A 20,390-nucleotide genomic window follows, 5' to 3' on the forward strand; every position below is an offset into this window, starting at 1 on the left:
CAGTGTGGTCTCGCCACAGGTAAGCTGCATTTCGCAGCTCCTGTACTAGCTGGTGGTAGTCGCCGAGTTGAGGGCGCTTGTCGAATAGCTTTCGCATGTATGTACATACATGGTCCGCTTCCGTTTTTGACGTAGCCGAAGTACTAGCAATATGGGTGCGATGTTCTGGCTGTCAGGCACGGCGGCCGCATTTCGATGGGGGCGAAATGCGAAAAACACCCGTGTGCTTAAATTTAGGTACACGTTAAAGAACCCCAGGTCAGAAAGAAAGTGGTTTTCGCACGTAAAACCTTATGTTTTTTTTTTTCTGGCTGTTCGGGTAGCGCGCGCGCTACCCGAACGGCGAGGGTATTGGCCTCGAGCTCCACCACTGGAAAAGCTGGCGCCACCGTCGGCGTGACGTGCTAGGAGGGATCACGTGGACATAGCGGCCGCGTCGGCTGCTTCGGGCGCGCCGAAGCGAGCTGAAAACGAGCTTAAATTCCCTAGTACGCTGCGGTTTTCATTTAGTGGCGAAATTTTCCCGCTTCGAGTGTCTCCTTTACAACGCTTGAAAGCACTACAATAGGTAGTGGCTGCCTTTGAAGGCGCGCGACATGGTAGGCTACTGCTCGGTGCCGCAGGGCCGGACGTACGTAACGGAGGCCGGTGTCAGCCTTATTCGCACGTAGCCGCAGGACAAGCTGGGTGAAGCTTGGCTCGCGAAACATAAAACCGGTAAACAGTCATCGGCTACAACTCGGGTATGCAGCAAGCCAAGACGCGAGGAAGATTTCTGCTACGGCGCCCGGTTCGCGACGTTCTGAAAACGCGCACTGAGACGCTCGCGCGAGTCCGCTGCCCGACTAATGTCATGACGGTTTAGCCTATGAACTTGTGATATTATAGATACTGGCAAGTTCAGTGGAGTGGAAAGGCAGCGGTAAGAAGCACATTTAAAGAAAGCATGGCATATGGTCATGTTTGTGTTATGAATTAATGCACTGGATTACAAAAAAGGAGCAGCGGGAAATTGCGCACCGAGAACGCCGATAAACATACAGTGCGACGCAACTCAAGAAATAGCATTGAAAGGTCAAAGAATTTAGAAGAAAAAAAAGATTGAATCGTCGCGACGGCACATCACAGTCCCGTAGGCGTCAAGTCTCTACAATGAAATTATTTTTGAACAGCTTTGATAGCGCCCACGCAACAATGGTTGCTTGTATACTGTCAAATGTTCATATTCTGCGGCCTTAAGCTCATGGCACGGTGCGAAAACGCGCGCGCGGAGAAAGCGAAACAGTGCGCGGACAAGCATGCAGACGCGCAGTCGGTCGCGGCGAATCTGCGCGATCGCTGCATTGAGGCTTCATTCTATTACGCTCCATTTAGTTATACAAACACTATAAGAACATATTTCATATAGTTTGCTCTCAGCGTTTACCTACCTTTCACGCAAGAAGCCGGTTCGGGAGACTCCATCGCGGCGACCGCGCGCTGTGGCGTTCACTGTACGTATTCGGTAAAGAGATCGCGGCTGTAAACGATTGTGTGCTTTCAGTTTGCCAAAGATTATTATTTAGACAGTAAGAAACTTCTCTCGTTTCGGAAGTACTTACAGAAATGTCCGGGAGAGCTCGCGCGTGGTGTTTTCAGTGAGCGCTGACAGCAAAACCTATGAGGAGCGCGCCACGTGATCCCTCATACTACGCCAGCGAGGCGCTTCCGATAGAGGGCGACTCCGTAACTCCTCGCCGCCATATTGGCGGCGAGGAGTTACGCGCATGCGCCATGTAAACAGCTGTTCGCCGCGGCGGTGAAGTTGCGCTCCCGGACGCACAGATGGCGCCAGCCTCGAGCAGCGCGCGCACGCCGAACTCTAGAGGAAGCAAATTTCTTGCACCCCTGGCGTCGCTAGCGCAGCGTATCCGACTTCGCCTGCCGCGGCCTGGCGCGCCGAGAACGCCGGACTATATCTTGGCCTTAACTCATTCAATTGTTTCTTTCTATTAACTCGCTGGATAATATAAATCTGCATGTGTTGTGACATGAAAATATGAGGCAAAGAACAAAGTCCAACTAAAATGAAAGGAAAATTGCACAGAAAATGATCCTAAAAGCATTTTGTTGTTTCTGTCATGCATGGTGTCCACTACTGTAGATGTTTTAGAAAATTTGTTGAGGAGAAAAAGTATGGCACACAAAGTGAACTTGGTTTCACTTTGCCACAATATCTACAGTTCTTGCCTCCAAAGGCTTCTATCCTGTGTAGATAATTCTATGTACCAAACCACAACACCAAAAGTAAAGGTGGGTGTGCGTATGACTTGCCCGCGGGAATAACAACACGCTATGCTTGACGCAGAGTTCGGGGAAAAAAACAGTGGTTGGTGGCACCTTCTAGGGCAACTATAGAAAACTTGTCTACTGAAGTTGACACTATGCACAAGAGCTCCTCCGATGCAGTAAACTTGCTTGTAAAATCGCCAAAATTTTTCTGTGTAGTGGACAGCATGCAGCAAAGGGCTAAGAAACCTACTGACCACATCAATACCATTTTTGGTGGGCAGTGCCGATGACTTGGGAGTTAAATGGCCCTTTAACCAAATTATGAACCAAATTAAGCTAGACGTAGATAAACTGGCAAAAGAATCTTTCCCTTTGCTTGAAATATAAATATGACTTTTTTGTGAAGAAAATGAAGGTTCAACTGTCTATTTTTCACCCAGACCATATGTGGCACAGATGTCTGTGGGACTGTGTAGATGTTTCTGTACATTCATGTTCTGGGGAACGAAATGCCTCCAAAGGTTGCTGTACTTTATTTGCAAATGTTATGTAATTCTGTATGAATAAACAATTCCCAAGACTTGACATGACATTGCCACAATTTATACTTCATGTGCCAGAGATTTAAGGCAGTATCCTTGACTTGCAATTCCAGATTTGGATCGACTATATTGTGTTGGCGGGAGTTCCAAACAAGGAAGTTATGTATATACCAGAAATTGTGTAGGATCGCTTTTGTTGCAAATAACTTCTCTGATCATCACTTGTTTGTGAACTCTGCCTCGGAAACGACTGCTTCCTTCTGCCAGCCGCACTTGCCCAGAGGTATGCCGTGTGTACCGCTACGTGGCAGTCAACAAAGACGGGCTGATGGTTGGCACAGTGCGGCTTGGTATCGTATGCGCAATCTCGGAGGGCGTGCGGGCTATCGCGCTTCAGTAATCTCCTTTAATTAGCATGGTGGCAGGCAACGGAAAAGCGTAGCAAATGGCATAGCGGTGCCTGCAGCTCAATGCGATTGGCGGTATGCGAGGCCCATTGTTTGCAGCCACCCTCGAAGTGGATTACCTCAGGAGATCCTGTCTAAATAAAGGGGAACACAAATAGTTTTCGTCGGCATCAACGGCATCTAATTTGCCCAAGAAAAAAAATGGCTGTGCATTAGCTAAAGTTAAGCCCAGGATGCGAAGCATACTAGCCTTTATTTTAACGCGACAGCGTTAAGTATAAACCCCATTGGCGCGATTTCTCGCGCGACAGCGACGAGCGACGCGATCGAGATGGCTGTCGCGTTCGCTCGTCGCCCAGAAGTCAAGCTCCAAGCGAGTCACACCTGTGCCTGGTTACACGTACAACATGGAGGTATGCACATGGAGGAAGCTAAGGCAGCTGGGCTAGAAGCGCGTACGAGGCAGCCATTTTCCGACTGCCGATGGCGATATAGTAACGCAGATTTATGGTCGTACTCGATTCTAGCGCGCATGTAATTTTTGGACCCGTTTTATTGGAAAAAAGGTGCGTGTTAGATTCGAGTAAAAACGGTATTGTCAAGCGTCTTCTCTCCCCGTAACATTTTGCTGGATAGTGCGGGTTTTTCAAGTTTCAAGACGGATCTACGCAGCGGACGCTCCTTGACGGCATCTACGATGCCAGCGCACGACGGGGACGAGAATGCTTCGAGCAGGTCACCAACCGTTCCTCAACATTCTGCCGCCAACCACTCCGTCGTCTTCACACAACCGCGTGACCCAGGTACGTTTTCCGGCTCTGACAACATCGACGTCGAAGATTGGCTTCAACGGTACGAACGGGTGAGCACTAGCAACAACTGGGACCCGACTCTGATGAGCGAACATCATATTTTACCTGGCGGGCACGGCACAAGAGTGGTTTCTGAACCACGAACAGAAACTTACGAGCTGGGAGGTATATAGGCAAAAGCTCATCGATCTGTTCGGAAAGCCCATCGGAAGCGGTCGTGCTGCGCAGAAAGAGCTTGCATGCCGTGCTCAGAATTGCACCGTGTCCTATGTGACGTACATCTAGGATGTGCCCGCGCTTGTCGCGAAGTCGATGACACGATGCCCAAAACGGAAAAGGTTGGGCACATCCTCAAAGGTATCGCGGATGACGCGTTTACACTTCTGGTTTTTAAGAACTCATCCACAGTGTAAGACGTCAGCAATGAATGCAGACGCTCGGAAGAAGCTAAAAGTCGCCGCGTTACTCCAAACTTCACACGTCTTCCGAACACGGCTGCGACGTCGACCTGCGAGGACCTCCGTCTACCACCCGTTCCACTAGTTCCTGCTGCATCCGACAATATTGTGCGCATCATCCACCGCGAGATTGAAGCTGTCTCCCCAGTACCCCTTCAGGTGCATAACCCCGACGAGTCCCATGCAACCATTTCCCTTATCCAAACCGTTGTGCGTCAAGAACTAGCAAACGCAGGATTACGACGCTTTGCCCAGTTAACGGACCTGACTACCGCCCGCCCGCCGCACCTGAGTGATACAGCCGCCCAATCGTCCGTCCTCGTTATCAGAATTCCGCAGAATGGCGCACTTCCACTGCCACGCCCATCCGCTTGTGTTGCGGACGCGTTGAACACATTTCCCGCCATTGTCACAGTGCTTGGAACTCGTAGCCTTGGCCGAGCTATCGAAACATCCCACGACCAGGTGGTAGTTCCCGAGTGCCGGTACACAATGACGACGACAGCGCTCGGCCATCATCGCTAGCACGATCAAACCGCTCCCCATCGCTATAGTGAACGAGAAGGCTTCAAGTTCACTGTACCATCGCCATCCCGACACCTGCCCCGCTCACCTCTGCGTCGTCGCTCTCCTTCTCCCCCGTACTCCCGCCGCTCATCGGAAAACTGACGGGCGCAGCTCCGAGAGATGAGCCTGCCACGACGACCCGACCCGAAATTCCTCTGCTCACACTACCTGGACATCACAACCTCATCAACGTAGACGTGGACGGTATACCTGTAGTCGCCCTCATTGACACCGGCGCTCACATATCGGTCATGAACTCAAACCTCCGTATTCCCCTGAAGAAAGTTCTTACCCCTGCTCCGATCGCTGTAGTCCACGTCTGATGGTGCGACTCCGGCTGTTGCTGGGTTGTGTACCGCCCGTGTCACTGTTGCCGGACGCCACACTTGAGTTTTGTTTTACGTATTGGACCAGTGCCCACATGCAATCATCTTAGGACTTGACTTTGTCTCGGCACATTCGGCTCTTATTGACTGCTCTGCAGGGGTTATCCAGCTTGCCTTACATGCCGTTGAGGCTTCTGATGCTGCGCCGAGTTGGCTGTGTTCCGCCGATTACATTCGTCTACCACATCTAGCCGTGACGGACATCGACGTCTCCTCTGATCCCCCTGTGGACGACGGCGATTGCATCGTGTCGCCCAACGCTACCGTCCTCTGTTCCCAGAATGTCATTCCCGCACTCACTCATCAGTATAAAGGGTAATGCCGCATGTTTCCCTATTGTGACATTTGGACTATGCCCTCAAGTGATCATCACCATCATCATCATCAGCCTGGCTACGCCCACTGCAGGGCAAAGGCCTCTCCCATACTTCTCCAACTACCCCGGTCATGGGCCCATTGTAGCATGTTGTCCCTGCAAACTTCTTAATCTCTATCGTCCACCTAACTTTCTGCCGCCCCCTGCTACGCTTCCCTTCTCTTGGAATCCAGTTCGGAAACCATTGGTTATCTTCCCTCCTCATTACATGCCCTGCCCATGCCCATTTCTGTTTCTTGATTTCATCTAAGATGTCATTAACCCGAGTTTGTTCCATCACCCAATCTTTTCTTTTCTTATCCCTTAACGTTACACCCATCTTATTTCTATAGCTCTCTGCGTCGTCCTCAATTTAAGCAGAACCCTTTTCGTAAGCCTCCAGGTTTCTGCCCCGTAGGTGAGTACTGGTAAGACACAGCTGTTATACACTTATCTCTTGAGGGATAATGGCAACCTGCTATTCATGATCTGAGAATGCCTGCCAAACGCACCCCAGCCCATTCTTATTCTTCTGATTATTTCAGTCTCATGATCTGGATCCGCGGTCACCACCTACCCTAAGTAGATGTATTCCCTTACCACTTCCAGTGCCTCGCTACCTATCGTAAACTGCTGTTCTTTTCCGAGACTGTTAAACATTACTTTAGTTTTCTGCAGATTAATGTTTAGATTCGCCCTTCTGCTTTGCCTCTCCAGGTCAGTGAGTATGCATTGCAATTGGTCCCTTGAGTTACTAAGCAAGGCAATATCGTCAGCTAATCGCAAGTTACTAAGGTATTCACCATTAACTCTTATCCCCAAGTCTTCCCAATCCAGGTTTCTGAATACCTCCCGTAAACACGCTGTGAATAGCATTGGAGAGATCATATCTCTCCCTGCCTGACGCCTTTCTTTATAGGGATTTTGTTGCTTTCTTTATGGAGGACTACGGTGGCTGTGGAGCCGCTATAGATATCTTTCAGTATATTTACATACGGCTCGTCTACACCCTGATTCCGTAATGCCTCCATGACTGCTGAGGTTTCGACTGAATCAAACGCTTGCTCGTAATCAATGAAAGCTATATGTAAGGGTTGGTTATATTCCGCACATTTCTCTATCACCTGATTGATAGTGTGAATATGGTCTTTTGTTGAGTAGCCTTTACGGAATCCTGCCTAGTCCTTCGGTTGTCAGAAGTCCAAGGTGTTCCTGATTCTATTTGCCATTACCTTAGTAAATACTTTGTAGGCAACGGACAGTAAGCTGATCGGTCTATAATTTTTCAAGTCTTTGACGTTTCCATTATTATGGATTTAGATAATGTTGGCGTTCCTCAAGTGATACCCCAGGGTATCATTCTTGCAACCCTAGCTCCAACCTCCGACTATCATGTTTCCGTCTTGAAAGTTTTAGGTCGGTTACATCTAAATACATGTAAAAGTAGAATTCACTTTTCTAGGCAACCACTGCACCAAATTTGGCGAGGTTGATTGCATGTAAATGAAAAGCTTAAAATCTAGGGACCGTTGGTTTCAAATTCTTGATTTAGGTCAATTTTTTATTAAAAAGTGGCAAAAAAAATTCACAGAACGAAACTGTCAAGTTTACAGCTCTGCAACTTAGCAATGAAAAATGATATAACAATTATGTGAATCGCATCTAATAGTGAATCTAAAGCGGACAGAATTCATATGTTACAAATGAATGTCAATAATCTTAGTAACATGGAAATACAGTTTTTGCAGAACCCTTGTACACAGCGTAAGAAATTGACGTAAACTGTAAAATGACATATCAAATTTGTCCGCTTTCAATGATCTAGTGGATGCCGTTTACAGAACCGCAATATCTATTCTCGATGCAGAGCTATTAATTTGTAAACTTCTTGCGTCTATTTTTTTTCTAACTTTCGAATTTTTGAAAATCCTTTTCACAAAATTTAGGCCCTAAATCGAAATTACGCTTCCAACAGTCACCAGAATTTAACTTCCTCTATCAAATGCAACAGATTTCATTAAAATCGGCCGGGCTAAACGTTTTTGCGTTTTACGTCTTGTTGAATAGGACAAGTCGGAGTTGGGCCCAAGCTAACTCTTCCTTTTAACTGAGCCTGCTGCACCGCCTCCTACTGCTACTGATTCGAACCCCACGATGTTAGATAACATAACGAAAATGATCGCCACTGACCTTCCGGCCGAACACGTACACGCTCTTCGGGGTCTTCTCAAATCGTAACAGGTCATTTTTTTATTTCAATGACCGACCATTGGGCCAAACAGCACTTGTCAACCATCGGATTCACACCGGCGATGCCAAACCCATACACCCACGTCCCTATAGTGTCTCCTCCGCTGAGCGCCAAGTTATAGAAAAGGAAGTTGACAAAATGCTTGCCCGTGATATAATCGAACCTTCTTCAAGCCCATGGGCATCTCCTGTCGTGCTCGTTAGAAAAGACAACCCCCAGCTGGCGTTTCTGCATCGACTATCATAAACTTAGCCAAGTAACAAAAAAAGACGTGTACCCCTTACCTTGGATAGATGACGCCCTTGACTGTCTCAGTGGCTCTAAGTATTTTTTTTTCGATAGACCTTCGTTCCGGGCATTGGCAGATTGCAGTTGACGACATGGATCGTGAAAAGACGGCGTTTGTTACACTTGGTGGGCTATATCAGTTTAAGGTGATGCCATTCGGGCTATGCAATGCTCCCGCCTCGTTCGAACGAATGCTGGATGCCCTTCTTCATGGCTTAAAGTAGTCAATCTGCTCGTGCTACCTCGATGATGTCATTGTCTTTTCGCCGACTTTTGACACACACCTCGAGCGTCTCTCGGCAGTTCTTTCAGTGTTCCGCAAGGCGAGACTTGAGCTCAATTCGACGAAATGTCACTTCGGCCTCCGGCAACTTACTGTGTTCGGACACCTCTTCTTTAGACTTGGCTTGTAGCGCAGCTCAGAACGAGCAAACAAAGGAAAGTAGAAGGAGTAATAAAAAGGAACGGAGTAAAGAAAAGGAACGGAGAACAGAGTGAGCGCTCAGGTTATTGCCCTTCACTTCATTACCTTTTCCACTTTCCTTTTTTGCTCGTTCGGAGCTGCTCTACAAGCCTAAAAAGTCATGACATACCCTTTTTCCTCAGACCCTTTTGACCTTTTGACACACCCTTTTGACCTCAGACACCTCGTCGACTCTTCCAGTGTTCGTCCCGATCCGAAGAAAGTTCGTGCGGTCAATGATTTCCCTGTGCCCACCTGCGCAACCGACGTTCGCAGCTTTGTAGGCCTCTGCTCTTACTTCCGCGGATTCGTGGGAAATTCTGCTGACATCGTACGCCTTCTAACGTAACTTCTTAAGAAAGACGCGACTTTTGTCGGTTGCGCGACAGCGTGGTTGCGACCGTGCTGTAGACCGGTGCCGTGCGTACGCCGCCTTCTGTCACCAGCCGAACGCAATTACTCGATCACCGAACGTGGATGCCTCGTCCTCGTTTAGGCAGTAGGTAAATTTTGCCCCTACCTCTATGGACGGCCTTTCACGGTCATCACCGATCACCACGCCCTATCTGGCTTTCGCCTTTAAAAGATCCAACTGAACGTCTCGGTCGGTGGGCTCTCCAAGAATACTCTTACACAGTGGTGTATAAGATAGACCGACTCCATGAGGACGCTGATTGTTTGTCACGTCATCCAGTAGACCCACCAGGCCGTCCTGAGACCGACGAGTCAACTTGCGTCCTCGTGCTTACGGCGTTTGGTGAGCAACGACCCTTAACTGATAGACATCCTCAGCCTGACGGACCTGCCAACTTACCCTCTCCGCGTGTGTTTGTGCTACAAGATGGCATGTTGTACCGTTACAACATGCACCCTGATGGCCCTGAACTGCTCCTGGTAGTTCCCAAGCATATGCATGAGACTGTGCTCGTACAGTTGCATGATGTCCCAACCGCTGGTCACCTGGAAGTCTCAAAGACATATGACTCCTGGCACGGTATGTACCGTTTCTTTGCCGTCGCCTCCTGTAAATCCTGTCAGCACCGCAAAAAACCAGCAGCTCTACCAGCTGGCCGTCTTCAGTGCATTGAAATACCATCTTCGCCATTCTTTCGAGTTGGCCTTGATCTCCTCCGCACGTTTCCTCTATCGCTTAGTGGAAATTAGTCGATAACATTTGCTACGCACTATACCACACGGTGTGAATATGATCTATTGTTGAGTAGCCGTAAAGGCTACTCAACAATAGATCATATTCACACTATCAATCAGGTGATAGAGAAATGTGCGGAATATAACCAACCCTTATATATAGCTTTCATTGATTACGAGAAAGCGTTTGATTCTGTCGAAACCTCAGCAGTCATGGAGGCATTACGGAATCAGGGTGTAGACGAGCCGTATGTAAAAATACTGAAAGATATCTATAGCGGCTCCACAGCCACCGTAGTCCTCCATAAAGAAAGCAACAAAATCCCAATAAAGAAAGGCGTCAGACATGGAGATACGATCTCTCCAATGCTATTCACAGCGTGTTTACAGGAGGTATTCAGAGACCTGGATTGGGAAGAATTGGGGATAAAAGTTAATGGAGAATACCTTAATAACTTGCGATTCGCTGATGATATTGCCTTGCTTAGTAACTCAGGGGACCAATTGCAATGCATGCTCACTGACCTGGAGAGGCAAAGCAGAAGAGTGGGTTTAAAAATTAATCTGCAGAAAACTAAAGTAATGTTTAACAGTCTCGGAAGAGAACAGCAATTTACAATAGGCAGCGAGGCACTGGAAGTAGTAAGGGAATACATCTACTTAGGGCAGGTAGTGACGGCAGATCCGGATCATGAGACAGAAATAATCAGAAGAATAAGAATGGGCTGGGGTGCGATTGGCAGGCATTCTCAGATCATGAACAGCAGGTTGCCATTATCCCTCAAGAGGCAAGTGTATAATAGCTGCGTCTTTCCAGTACTCACCTACGGGGCAGAAACCTGGAGGCTTACGAAAAGGGTTCTACTCAAATTGAGGACGACGCAACGAGCTATGGAAAGAAGAATGATAGGTGTAACGTTAAGGGATAAGAAAAGGGCAGAGTGGGTGAGGGAACAAACGCGAGTTAATGACATCTTAGTTGAAATCAAGAAAAAGAAATGGGCATGGGCAGGACATGTAATGAGGAGGGAAGATAACCGATGGTCATTAAGGGTTACGGACTGGATTCCAAGGGAAGGGAAGTGTAGCAGGGGACGGCATAAAGTTAGGTGGGCGGATGAGATTAAGAAGTTTGCAGGGACAGCATGGCCACAATTATTACATGACCGGGGTTGTTGGAGAAGTATGGGAGAGGCCTTTGCCCTGCAGTGGGCGTAACCAGGCTGGTGATGATGATGATAAAGAGAAAAAAGACAAAAGACATTAAAAAAAGACATCAAAAAGTCATCATCATCATCATCATCATACCACACGGTACGCGATTACGCGGGCTCTCCCTACCAGTTGTGCAACCGACGTCGCTGACTTCCTTCTCTACGCATTGATACTTCACCACGGCGCTCCCCGACAATCCCTTAGCGACTGGGGCCGCTATACTTATACTATACTATACTATATAGCAGGGGACGGCATAAAGTTAGGTGGGCGGATGAGATTAAGAAGTTTGCAGGGACAGCATGGCCACAATTATTACATGACCGGGGTTGTTGGAGAAGTATGGGAGAGGCCTTTGCCCTGCAGTGGGCGTAACCAGGCTGGTGATGATGATGATAAAGAGAAAAAAGACAAAAGACATTAAAAAAAAGACATCAAAGTCATCATCATCATCATCATCATCATCATCATGATACCACACGGTACGCGATTACGCGGGCTCTCCCTACCAGTTGTGCAACCGACGTCGCTGACTTCCTTCTCTACGCATTGATACTTCACCACGGCGCTCCCCGACAATCCCTTAGCGACTGGGGCCGCTATACTTTCTCTCACTGCCAGTCCAGGACATCTTGCGCACCTGCGCTACAAAGCATGAGTTTACAACGGCGTATCACCCTCGGACCACCGCCCTCACCAAGTGGCTCAATAGGACTATCACAGAAGTGCTGGCTATGTAAGTCTCCACCGTGACTGGGGCGCCGCTCTATCGTTCGTCACATTGGTCTACAATACGTCCCGCCCTGATTCTGCTGGTTTCTCTCCATTTTTTCTCTTGTATGGACGAGAACATACACTACAGTTTGACACGATCCTCTCAGCCGTTCTCGATACAACGTCAGAATATGCCCTGGATGCCATATCTAGAGAGACCGAGGCACGTGAGATTGCACGCCTGCCACTTCCCAAGAAGAGCAACGACGCATATATGACGCTCTCACCGCGATGCGCACTTTAACCCTGGTGACATCGTGCTTCTTTGGAAACCAGGACGGCGAGTTGGTCTTTGTGAGAAGCTGATTTCACCCTACTCAGGTCCATACCGTGTCTTGCGCGTGAAGTGACAAACGTGACCTACGAGTTGCAACCTCTCGATAACTCCACACCGCGATCCTCCTCTAATATCGTTCACGTCGCTCGACTGAAGCGATGTCACTCAAACGTACCAAGCACCGGGACAGCACCTTCGCCGCCGGGAGTCGTGCTACGAGGCGCTGCAGGAGCGAACGACGATCGCCGTTGGTCGTGCGCACGGGCCTTCATCTCGTGTGCCTGTCTTCTGCCCGTTGTATGTATCTTGTACGTATATTGTCAAGCGTCTTTTCTCCTCGTAACAATATATATATATATATATATATATATATATATATATATATATATATATATATATATATATATACATATATATATATATATATATATATATATATATATATATATATATATATATATATATATAGAGAGAGAGAGAGAGAGAGAGAGAGAGAGAGAAGTGTGTAACAGTTTTGTCTTACCAGTACTCACGTACGAAAAGGGTTCTACTTAAATTGAGTACGACGCAACGAGCTATGGAAAGAAGAATGATAGGTGTAACGTTAAGGGATAAGAGCAGATTGGGTGAGGGAACAAACGCGAGTTAATGACATCTTAGTTGAAATCAAGAAAAGGAAATGGGAATGGGCAGGGCATGTAATGCGGAGGGAAGATAACCGATTGTCATTAAGGGTTACCGACTGGATGCATCAATCAAATCAAAGCAACATTATTTCGCTACTTTACAAGGCGAAAAAGGTTGCAAGAGAAGGGAAGAGAAGAGAAGGGAAGTGTAGCAGGGGGCTGCAGAAAGTTAGGTGGGCGGATGATGAGATTATGAAGTTTGCAGGGACAACATGGTCACAATTAGCACATAACCGGGGTAGTTGGAGAAGTATGGGAGAGGCCTTTGCCCTGCAGTGGGCGTAGCCAGGCTGATAACTAATATATATATATATATAAACAAGTGCGACAGGGGCTCGAGTTTGGTAACAATTACCACATAAAGGCAATGAAGCAATTAGGAAAACGCAGGGGTAATTAGCTGTGGTTGAAATTGAAATGTAGAAAATGATGAAGAAACCATCAATGAAAGTGGACTAAAAGATAGCTTGCTGCCGGTAAGGATGAGTTCATTAACTGGCGGTGGTCTGCTCCGGATCACCGCCAGTTGCACTTCGCTCCTCCAACTTCCAGGACGTGTGTTGAGTGCGCTCCTCAACAACGCTTTGCAGTGGGGTGAACGCAGTTTAAATAATTGATTTGGGACCTCAAGGAGGTGCGACGTATAATGCTAGCTAATTTCTCTCGCATTTGCTGGTATACTTTATTGCGACAGAAATTATATGGACACTCCAGGCGCACTGTTGCCGTCGACGTCGGCGTGATGTTCCGTATAAAGTGCAAAGGCGATAACACCGTCGCCACGCGCCCTATGTTGTACGTACATCGGTATGTGCGGGTGAAAGCTTGCGAGCGTCAGCCGACGATCGTGGCTCAATCTCGCGGGGGGCGTTCTACTCAGGCGGCTGCTGCGTACAACACGGCGGGCGGCCAGCTGCCCATATCTTGAAAGCAATCTGCGATGCGGGCAAAGTGCGCGGTCGCGCGGGTCTCGGCGTGAATCTGCGATGTGCACTCTTAAAACACCTCTGAGGTGTATACTTGTCCCATAACAATAATCGTCATCTGCCTTGCTTGCGCTTATTTTCTTGAAAATGCTGCGCTCGCTACGTTCCTGTCGAGAATGCTATCTCTCGCTGATGACGCGCATGCCGTTCGCGACTTGGAAGTACCGGGTTCGTGCCGTTAAAGAAAGAAAATGCGGGCAAGACGGATGGCAATTATTGTTGTGGGAAAAGATACGCCCCAAAGGGTGTAAACGTTTTTAAGAGTGTGTACAAAGTGCGCCAAGTGCTGGTAGCTATGCGCTGTGCTTTCGACGTATAGGTCGCGTTGAAGCGAGACGCAGCACGAAGGTCAATTCGCTCGCTGCTGCTGCCGCGCTTCACCGCAGCGTGTTGACAGCGAGGCTCCGATCAAGTGACATGCGTTCATGTTCACCTGTGCGCACGTGACACCATGCTTGTTAATTTAGTCAGTAAGCGAATGTTTACAAGTTTATACAGCCGATAAATCTACTATACTTACTTCGTATAGCTGTCTACTAATTTGCTGTTGCAATCCATGCTTCGCCTTTCGGGCGAAACTGCGACTTTTTTTATTTGCCTCGCTGAATACTTGACTATTGAAAATAAAATTGAAACAGGTGTCAAGCTTAGACCACCATAGTTTGGCAATAAAAATAATTATGTAAACTGTACCTTTTCAGAGATCTAAAGCGGACAGAATTGATTTATCACAGACCACTCTGAACTATATATCACTGATATTCGTGTTTACCACTGCTTAAGAAACCTTTGTAACGAGTGTAACAACCTCACGGGTACTACTAAATCTGATAAGTTTGTCCGCCTCAGGCTATCTAACTTGCACAGTTTACAGAACTGCGCTATCTGTTTTCCGAGCAGAGTTAGATTTATAACTTCATGGCTTCATTTTTTAAAAACAAGTTTTCGGCACTTTTTGTTCAAACATTCAGGCTTTAAATGAAAATCCTGCTTTAGCCATTGGCGCAACTTAAATTGATTTCTCTTTTAAACAAATAAAATTTCGTTTGAATTGGCTCGGACTGTTTATTGAGAGCATTTCTGAGTAACACGTATTTGAGTAGAGAATTCGTAGTTGACCCTGAACAAAAAGTTTCCTACCGCCGTTTAAAACCAGCCCTGCGTGACGGCTGCGGTGGTGCTGCATCTGTCCAATGGCAGCGCGACAGCAGTCACGTGTCAAACGAACCGTTTGCCTCCCAATGGTGCGGCGCCGCTCGTCAGAGCGCTTCGCATCACAAAATATGGGACAGGCTTCACCTCCTTTCTATCTGCATAGCACATGAGGTCCCACAAAGCTCCTCCACGTCCTCGGCAGTCACATGCTCCGGCACTTGAGTTCTCTCAGCGGCATCTTGAAAAGCTGATTGCCTTAGCAATCATATTCCGGCGATCGTTTCGGAAGCACTGCAGTATGTCTGGTCCGCCTCTAGCTGCGTTCTGTGGCACGGCGTGGAAGATCTCTGCGACCGGGTGCAATGAAAAGGCTATAAATGTGAAAATGTGCACGAGTGGGCGAGTTTTGCAAGGCAGTTCGGGTTCATTCAGTCGACCCAGGGGGCCCATGTCCCGTTGTGGTTTTCGGGAAACGAGGTCGGGTCCACAGCAGGTTTGAGAGGAGGAACAGTCTGCGCTCTGTACTCTTCCAAGGCCCTGTTCATTGAATCGAGTACCTGAAGAAAAAACGAACAAAGAAGCGCACTCATCGGTACATGCGAATAGTAATGGGCTAGTTGGTGCGAAGAGGAGCAGTATAGAAATGAGTGCATTTCGTGTTCACGCACATTGGTCTACCATTATTCGAGTGGAGGGGGGTGGGAGGTGGGTTGCAAACTGCAAACCATATGACTATATATGCATGCGCCCTCGCATGCATATATATATATATATATATATATATATATATATATATGCATGCGAGGGCGCATGCATATATATACATGCGAGGGCGCATCAGAAAGTCCTTGCCCCTATTTTTCTTTTAGCCAAATTACGGCTGCAAATGCGAGGTCAACATATCCATTCCCGGCGGTGGACCTTTCTTGGACTGGCCCGGCCTTCTCTGCCGGTAGCTCCACGGCAGGCCGCTGCTGTCAGTTTCTGAAGATGGTGGTTGTGCTTCACACGTCCACGGCTTACGAGCAACGAAGTGTGGCAATCGAAACCGCCGACAAGCTCCGGTCATTTCACTGGGAGAGTCTGGACCACCCACCATACAGTCCGGACCTCGCCCTAGTGATTTCCATGTCTTCGGCCCACTGAAGAACTTTCTGGCAGGACAGCGATTCACGTGCAACGATGAAGCCAAGACAGCAGTCCGACGATGGTTCCACAGTCAGCCGGACGAATTCTACCACAGGGGCATGTCAAATTTAGTGCTGCGATTGGACAAATGTCTGAACTATTGTGGGGACCATGTGGAAAAATAGTGAAGGCACTTCGAATAGTACGTATATTTGTATTTACTTTCATGCACCTTATTTTGGCTAATAAAAATTGGGGCAAAGACTATCTGATTCGTCCTCATATATATATATATATATATATATATATATATATATATATATATATATATATAATATTTGGGGTTTTACGTGCCAAAACCACTTTCTGATTATGAGGCACGCATATATATATATATATATATATATATATATATATATATATATATATATATATATATATATATATATATATATATATATATATTGTTACGGTGAAGTGAAGGAAGACGTTGAATTGAACTAGAGAAAGACGAAGTCTGGCGGTTGCCTGAACGCCATATCCATCATTTGTAAATATAAGTTATTTTACACTCGTGGGCCTGCTTTCTTCCCGCAACATTTTGGTGGAAGGTGCGGGGTACCACCACGGAACTTCGCAGCGGACGTCATCTACCTGCTGCCACAATGGCAAATCAACCGACACAAGCGACAACGCCTCGGCAGCCCGTGCCCACGGTCATCCTCACTCACCCACGGGACCCGGGAACATTTTGTGGCACGGACAACGTCGACGTCGAGGACTGGCTTACGATGTACGAGCGAGTGTGCGACAACAACAGGTGGGATCCTACAATGATGCTTGCAAACGTAATATTTTATCTGAAGGGAACTGCGAAGCAATGGTATGACACACATGAAGCTGACCTAACGAGCTGGGATGTTTGCAAAGAAAAAATGCGAGACCTGTTCGGCAGACCTGTCGGTCGTCAGCTGGCAGCTAAAAAAGAACTTGCGTGCCGCGCTCAGACGTCCACAGAATCCTATGTCGTGTACATACAGGATGTGCTGGCCCTCTGTCGCAAGGCTGATGACAACATGACCGAGGCAGACAAGATTGGCCATATATTGAAAGGTATTGCAGACGATGCCTTCAATCTCTTGATGTGTAAGGATTGTGCCACTGTGGATGCAATTATTAAGGAGTGCCGGCGCTTCGAACAAGCGAAGGGCCGCCGCGTCACTCAAACTTTCGACCGGTTGCCCAATACCGCCGCGACATCTTCTTGCGAAGACCCGCCGCGGTTCGTTCAGCCCGCAGGACCGGAAGAAATAACGCGCATCGTTCGCCGTGAGCTTGAGGCCATGGCCCCGGCTCCCGTTCGTTCAGACTGTCGGGAAAGCGTACCCGCTATCTCCCTTATACAAGCGGTCGTTCGGGAGGAAATAGCAAGTTTGGGCATTCCATCTCTCTGCTCAGTCCGCCATACCAACACCTACCAAATTTCTCCGACCGCTCGCTCCCGGACGCAAAGCTTTCCACCACTCCGTCGCAACCCAGCTGAATGGCGCACAGCGGATGATAAACCCATCTGTTTTAATTGTTCCGGTATTGGACACATCGCCCGTCATTGCCGCAACCACTGGTCGTCGCCTCCTCGGTGGTCGTCTCCGAGTCACTACAGCCAAGTACCCGACAATCGCACTTTCTCGCCGACTAGGAACATCAACGCCGACAGTGCTCCACCAAGATCCAGCCGATCCCCGTCTCCGCAAGGTCGTAGGTCCCGTTCGCCTCTCGTTCACCGCTCTTCGTCCCCTTCTGCAACCGGTCGCTTCGCTTCGGGAAACTAGGCGGTGCAGCTCCCGGAGGTGAAGCTGCAACTCCGACCCGGCCCACAAATCCTCTATTGACCCTGCCTACATGTGGAAACCTGCTGGACATTGAAGTCGATGGCGTTCCTGTTAGATCTCTCGTTGATACAGGAGCGCAGCTTTCAGTTATGAGCGCTGCTCTCCGCCGCCGGCTCAAAAAGGTTCTGACCCCCGCCGTACCGTGCACCGTGCGAGTCGCCGATGGGAGTACGTCACCTGTCCTTGGAATGTGCACAGCACGTGTGACCATTGGGGGCCATTATACCGTTGTTCTATTTATCGTCCTTGAACACTGCCCACACGACCTAATTCTCGGCCTCGACTTCCTTTCGAAACACTCTGCCCAAATTGACTGCTCCGCAGGTGTTGTACAGTTGGACCTGCCGCTTCCTGCCGACGCAACCACTTGTGCTCCACACCGCTTATGTGCTGCTGAATTTGCAAGGCTGTCTCCACAGGCTGCTACAAATGTCCTGCTGACGCCCTGTCCTCCCGTACCTGATGGCGAGTACGTCCTGTCGCCGCTTACTGACGTGGTTTTGTCGCGTAATATTGCCCTACCGAGCACCTTAATTCGGATCCGCGAAAACTGCGCTCGCGTGCCCATCCTCAATTTTGGGTTCTCGTCACATGTTTTGCCACACGGTATCGCCATAGCGCATATCACTCCTTTGGAAGAATTTCAGATTTCTTTTTTGACCTCTGAATCCTTCCTCAGTACGAACGGACCTTTGTCATCCACTCCTTCGTACTCGACGCCTGCGGACGATGTTTCTAAGATGATCGCCCCCGACCTTCCTTCCGAGCAAACAACAGCTCTTCGTCATCTCCTGTCATCTTATCGGGACATCGTTGATTTGGACGACCGTCCACTTGGCCAGACATCTGTTGTCACGCATCGCATCAACACCGGTGACGCCAGCCCCATTCATAGGCGGCCATATCGTGTCTCGGCAACAGAAAGGGCCATCATACAGAAAGAAGTAGACAGGATGATGGACAAGGACATCATTGAACCCTCCAGTAGCCCGTGGGCATCACCGGTTGTCTTAGTAAAGAAAAAAGATAACTCGTGGCGCTTCTGCGTTGACTACCGTCACCTCAACCGGATAACAAAGAAGGATGTTTATCCCTTGCCTCGCATTGATGACGCTCTTGACTGCCTTCACGGATCCCAATACTTTTCATCAATTGACCTCCGCTCCGGCTATTGGCAGATTAGCGTCGATGAGATGGACCGCGAGAAAACCGCCTTTGTCACACCGGACGGTCTGTACCAATTTAAAGTCATGCCCTTTGGATTATGCAATGCGCCAGCTACATTCGAGCGCATGATGGACTCTCTCTTGCGCGGCTTGAAGTGGTCTACATGCCTGTGTTACCTCGACGATGTGATTGTGTTTTCGCCGAACTTTGAGAGCCACCTGCGGCGCCTCACAACCATACTCTCCGTGTTTCGCAGGGCTGGCCTTCAGCTAAACTCCTCCAAGTGCCATTTCGGTCGCCGTGAAATTAACATGCTTGGTCATCTCGTCAACGCCGCCGGAATCCAACCTGATCCACAGAAAGTTCACGCCGTGCGAAATTTTCCTGTACCTTGTTCAACGAACGATGTCCGTAGTTTTCTGGGCTTATGCTCTTATTTTCGGCGATTTGTGAAAAATTTTGCGGACATCGCTCACCCTCTCACTGACCTTTTTAAGAAAGACGCCTCTTTCTCTTGGGGACCGCTACAGGAGAAAGCCTTCTGTACCCTGATTGAGCGGCTTACCACTTCCCCGATTCTCTCCCACTTTGACCCTTCTGCGCCCACTGAAGTACGAACTGACGCGAGTGGTCATGGCATCGGCGCTGTCCTCGCTCAGCGTCAACAGGGCCAAGACCGTGTCATCGCTTACGCTAGCCGCCGCCTTTCCACGCCCGAGCGAAATTACTCCATTACTGAGAGAGAATGTCTCGCGCTCGTATGGGCGGTCGCGAAATTTCGCCCGTACCTTTTCGGTCGGAGCTTCTGCGTTGTCACCGACCATCACGCCCTCTGCTGGCTCTCCTCTTTGAAGGACCCAACTGGACGACTTGCACGTTGGGCATTGCGCCTACAAGAATATACATTTTCTATTATATATAAGTCAGGACGCCTGCATAAAGACGCTGACTGCCTGTCCCGCAATCCCGTGGATCAACCGGACGATACCGATGCAGACTCGGACATCAGTATTCTGTCCCTCTCCGGCTTCCTCCACATTGGCGACGAGCAGCGCAAGGATCCTGTTCTTCGAACACTTATGGAACGCCTAAGCTCCTCGCCCAATGACCCGTCCCTTCGGATGTTCACCTTGCGCGATGGAACTTTATACCGTCGTAGCG

At 48.5% G+C, this 20,390-nt stretch overlaps 1 protein-coding gene across 5 annotated transcripts in view; it reads right to left on the reverse strand.

Annotated features, from left to right (window-relative positions):
* Positions 1 to 14,933: 14,933 nt before the first annotated feature.
* The window catches only part of LOC139057300 (arylsulfatase B-like), a 162,764-nt gene continuing 157,307 nt past the window's right edge, over positions 14,934 to 20,390 (reverse strand). For all 5 annotated transcript variants that reach the window (XM_070535237.1, XM_070535254.1, XM_070535260.1 and 2 more), the window contains one exon: positions 14,934 to 15,599. In XM_070535237.1, the coding sequence (XP_070391338.1) occupies positions 15,471 to 15,599 (129 nt within the window). In that variant the 3' untranslated portion in view covers positions 14,934 to 15,470. The remainder of the gene's footprint in view (positions 15,600 to 20,390) is intronic.

This window comes from Dermacentor albipictus, chromosome 1, assembly GCF_038994185.2.
Source record: "Dermacentor albipictus isolate Rhodes 1998 colony chromosome 1, USDA_Dalb.pri_finalv2, whole genome shotgun sequence".
NCBI lineage: Eukaryota > Metazoa > Arthropoda > Arachnida > Ixodida > Ixodidae > Dermacentor > Dermacentor albipictus.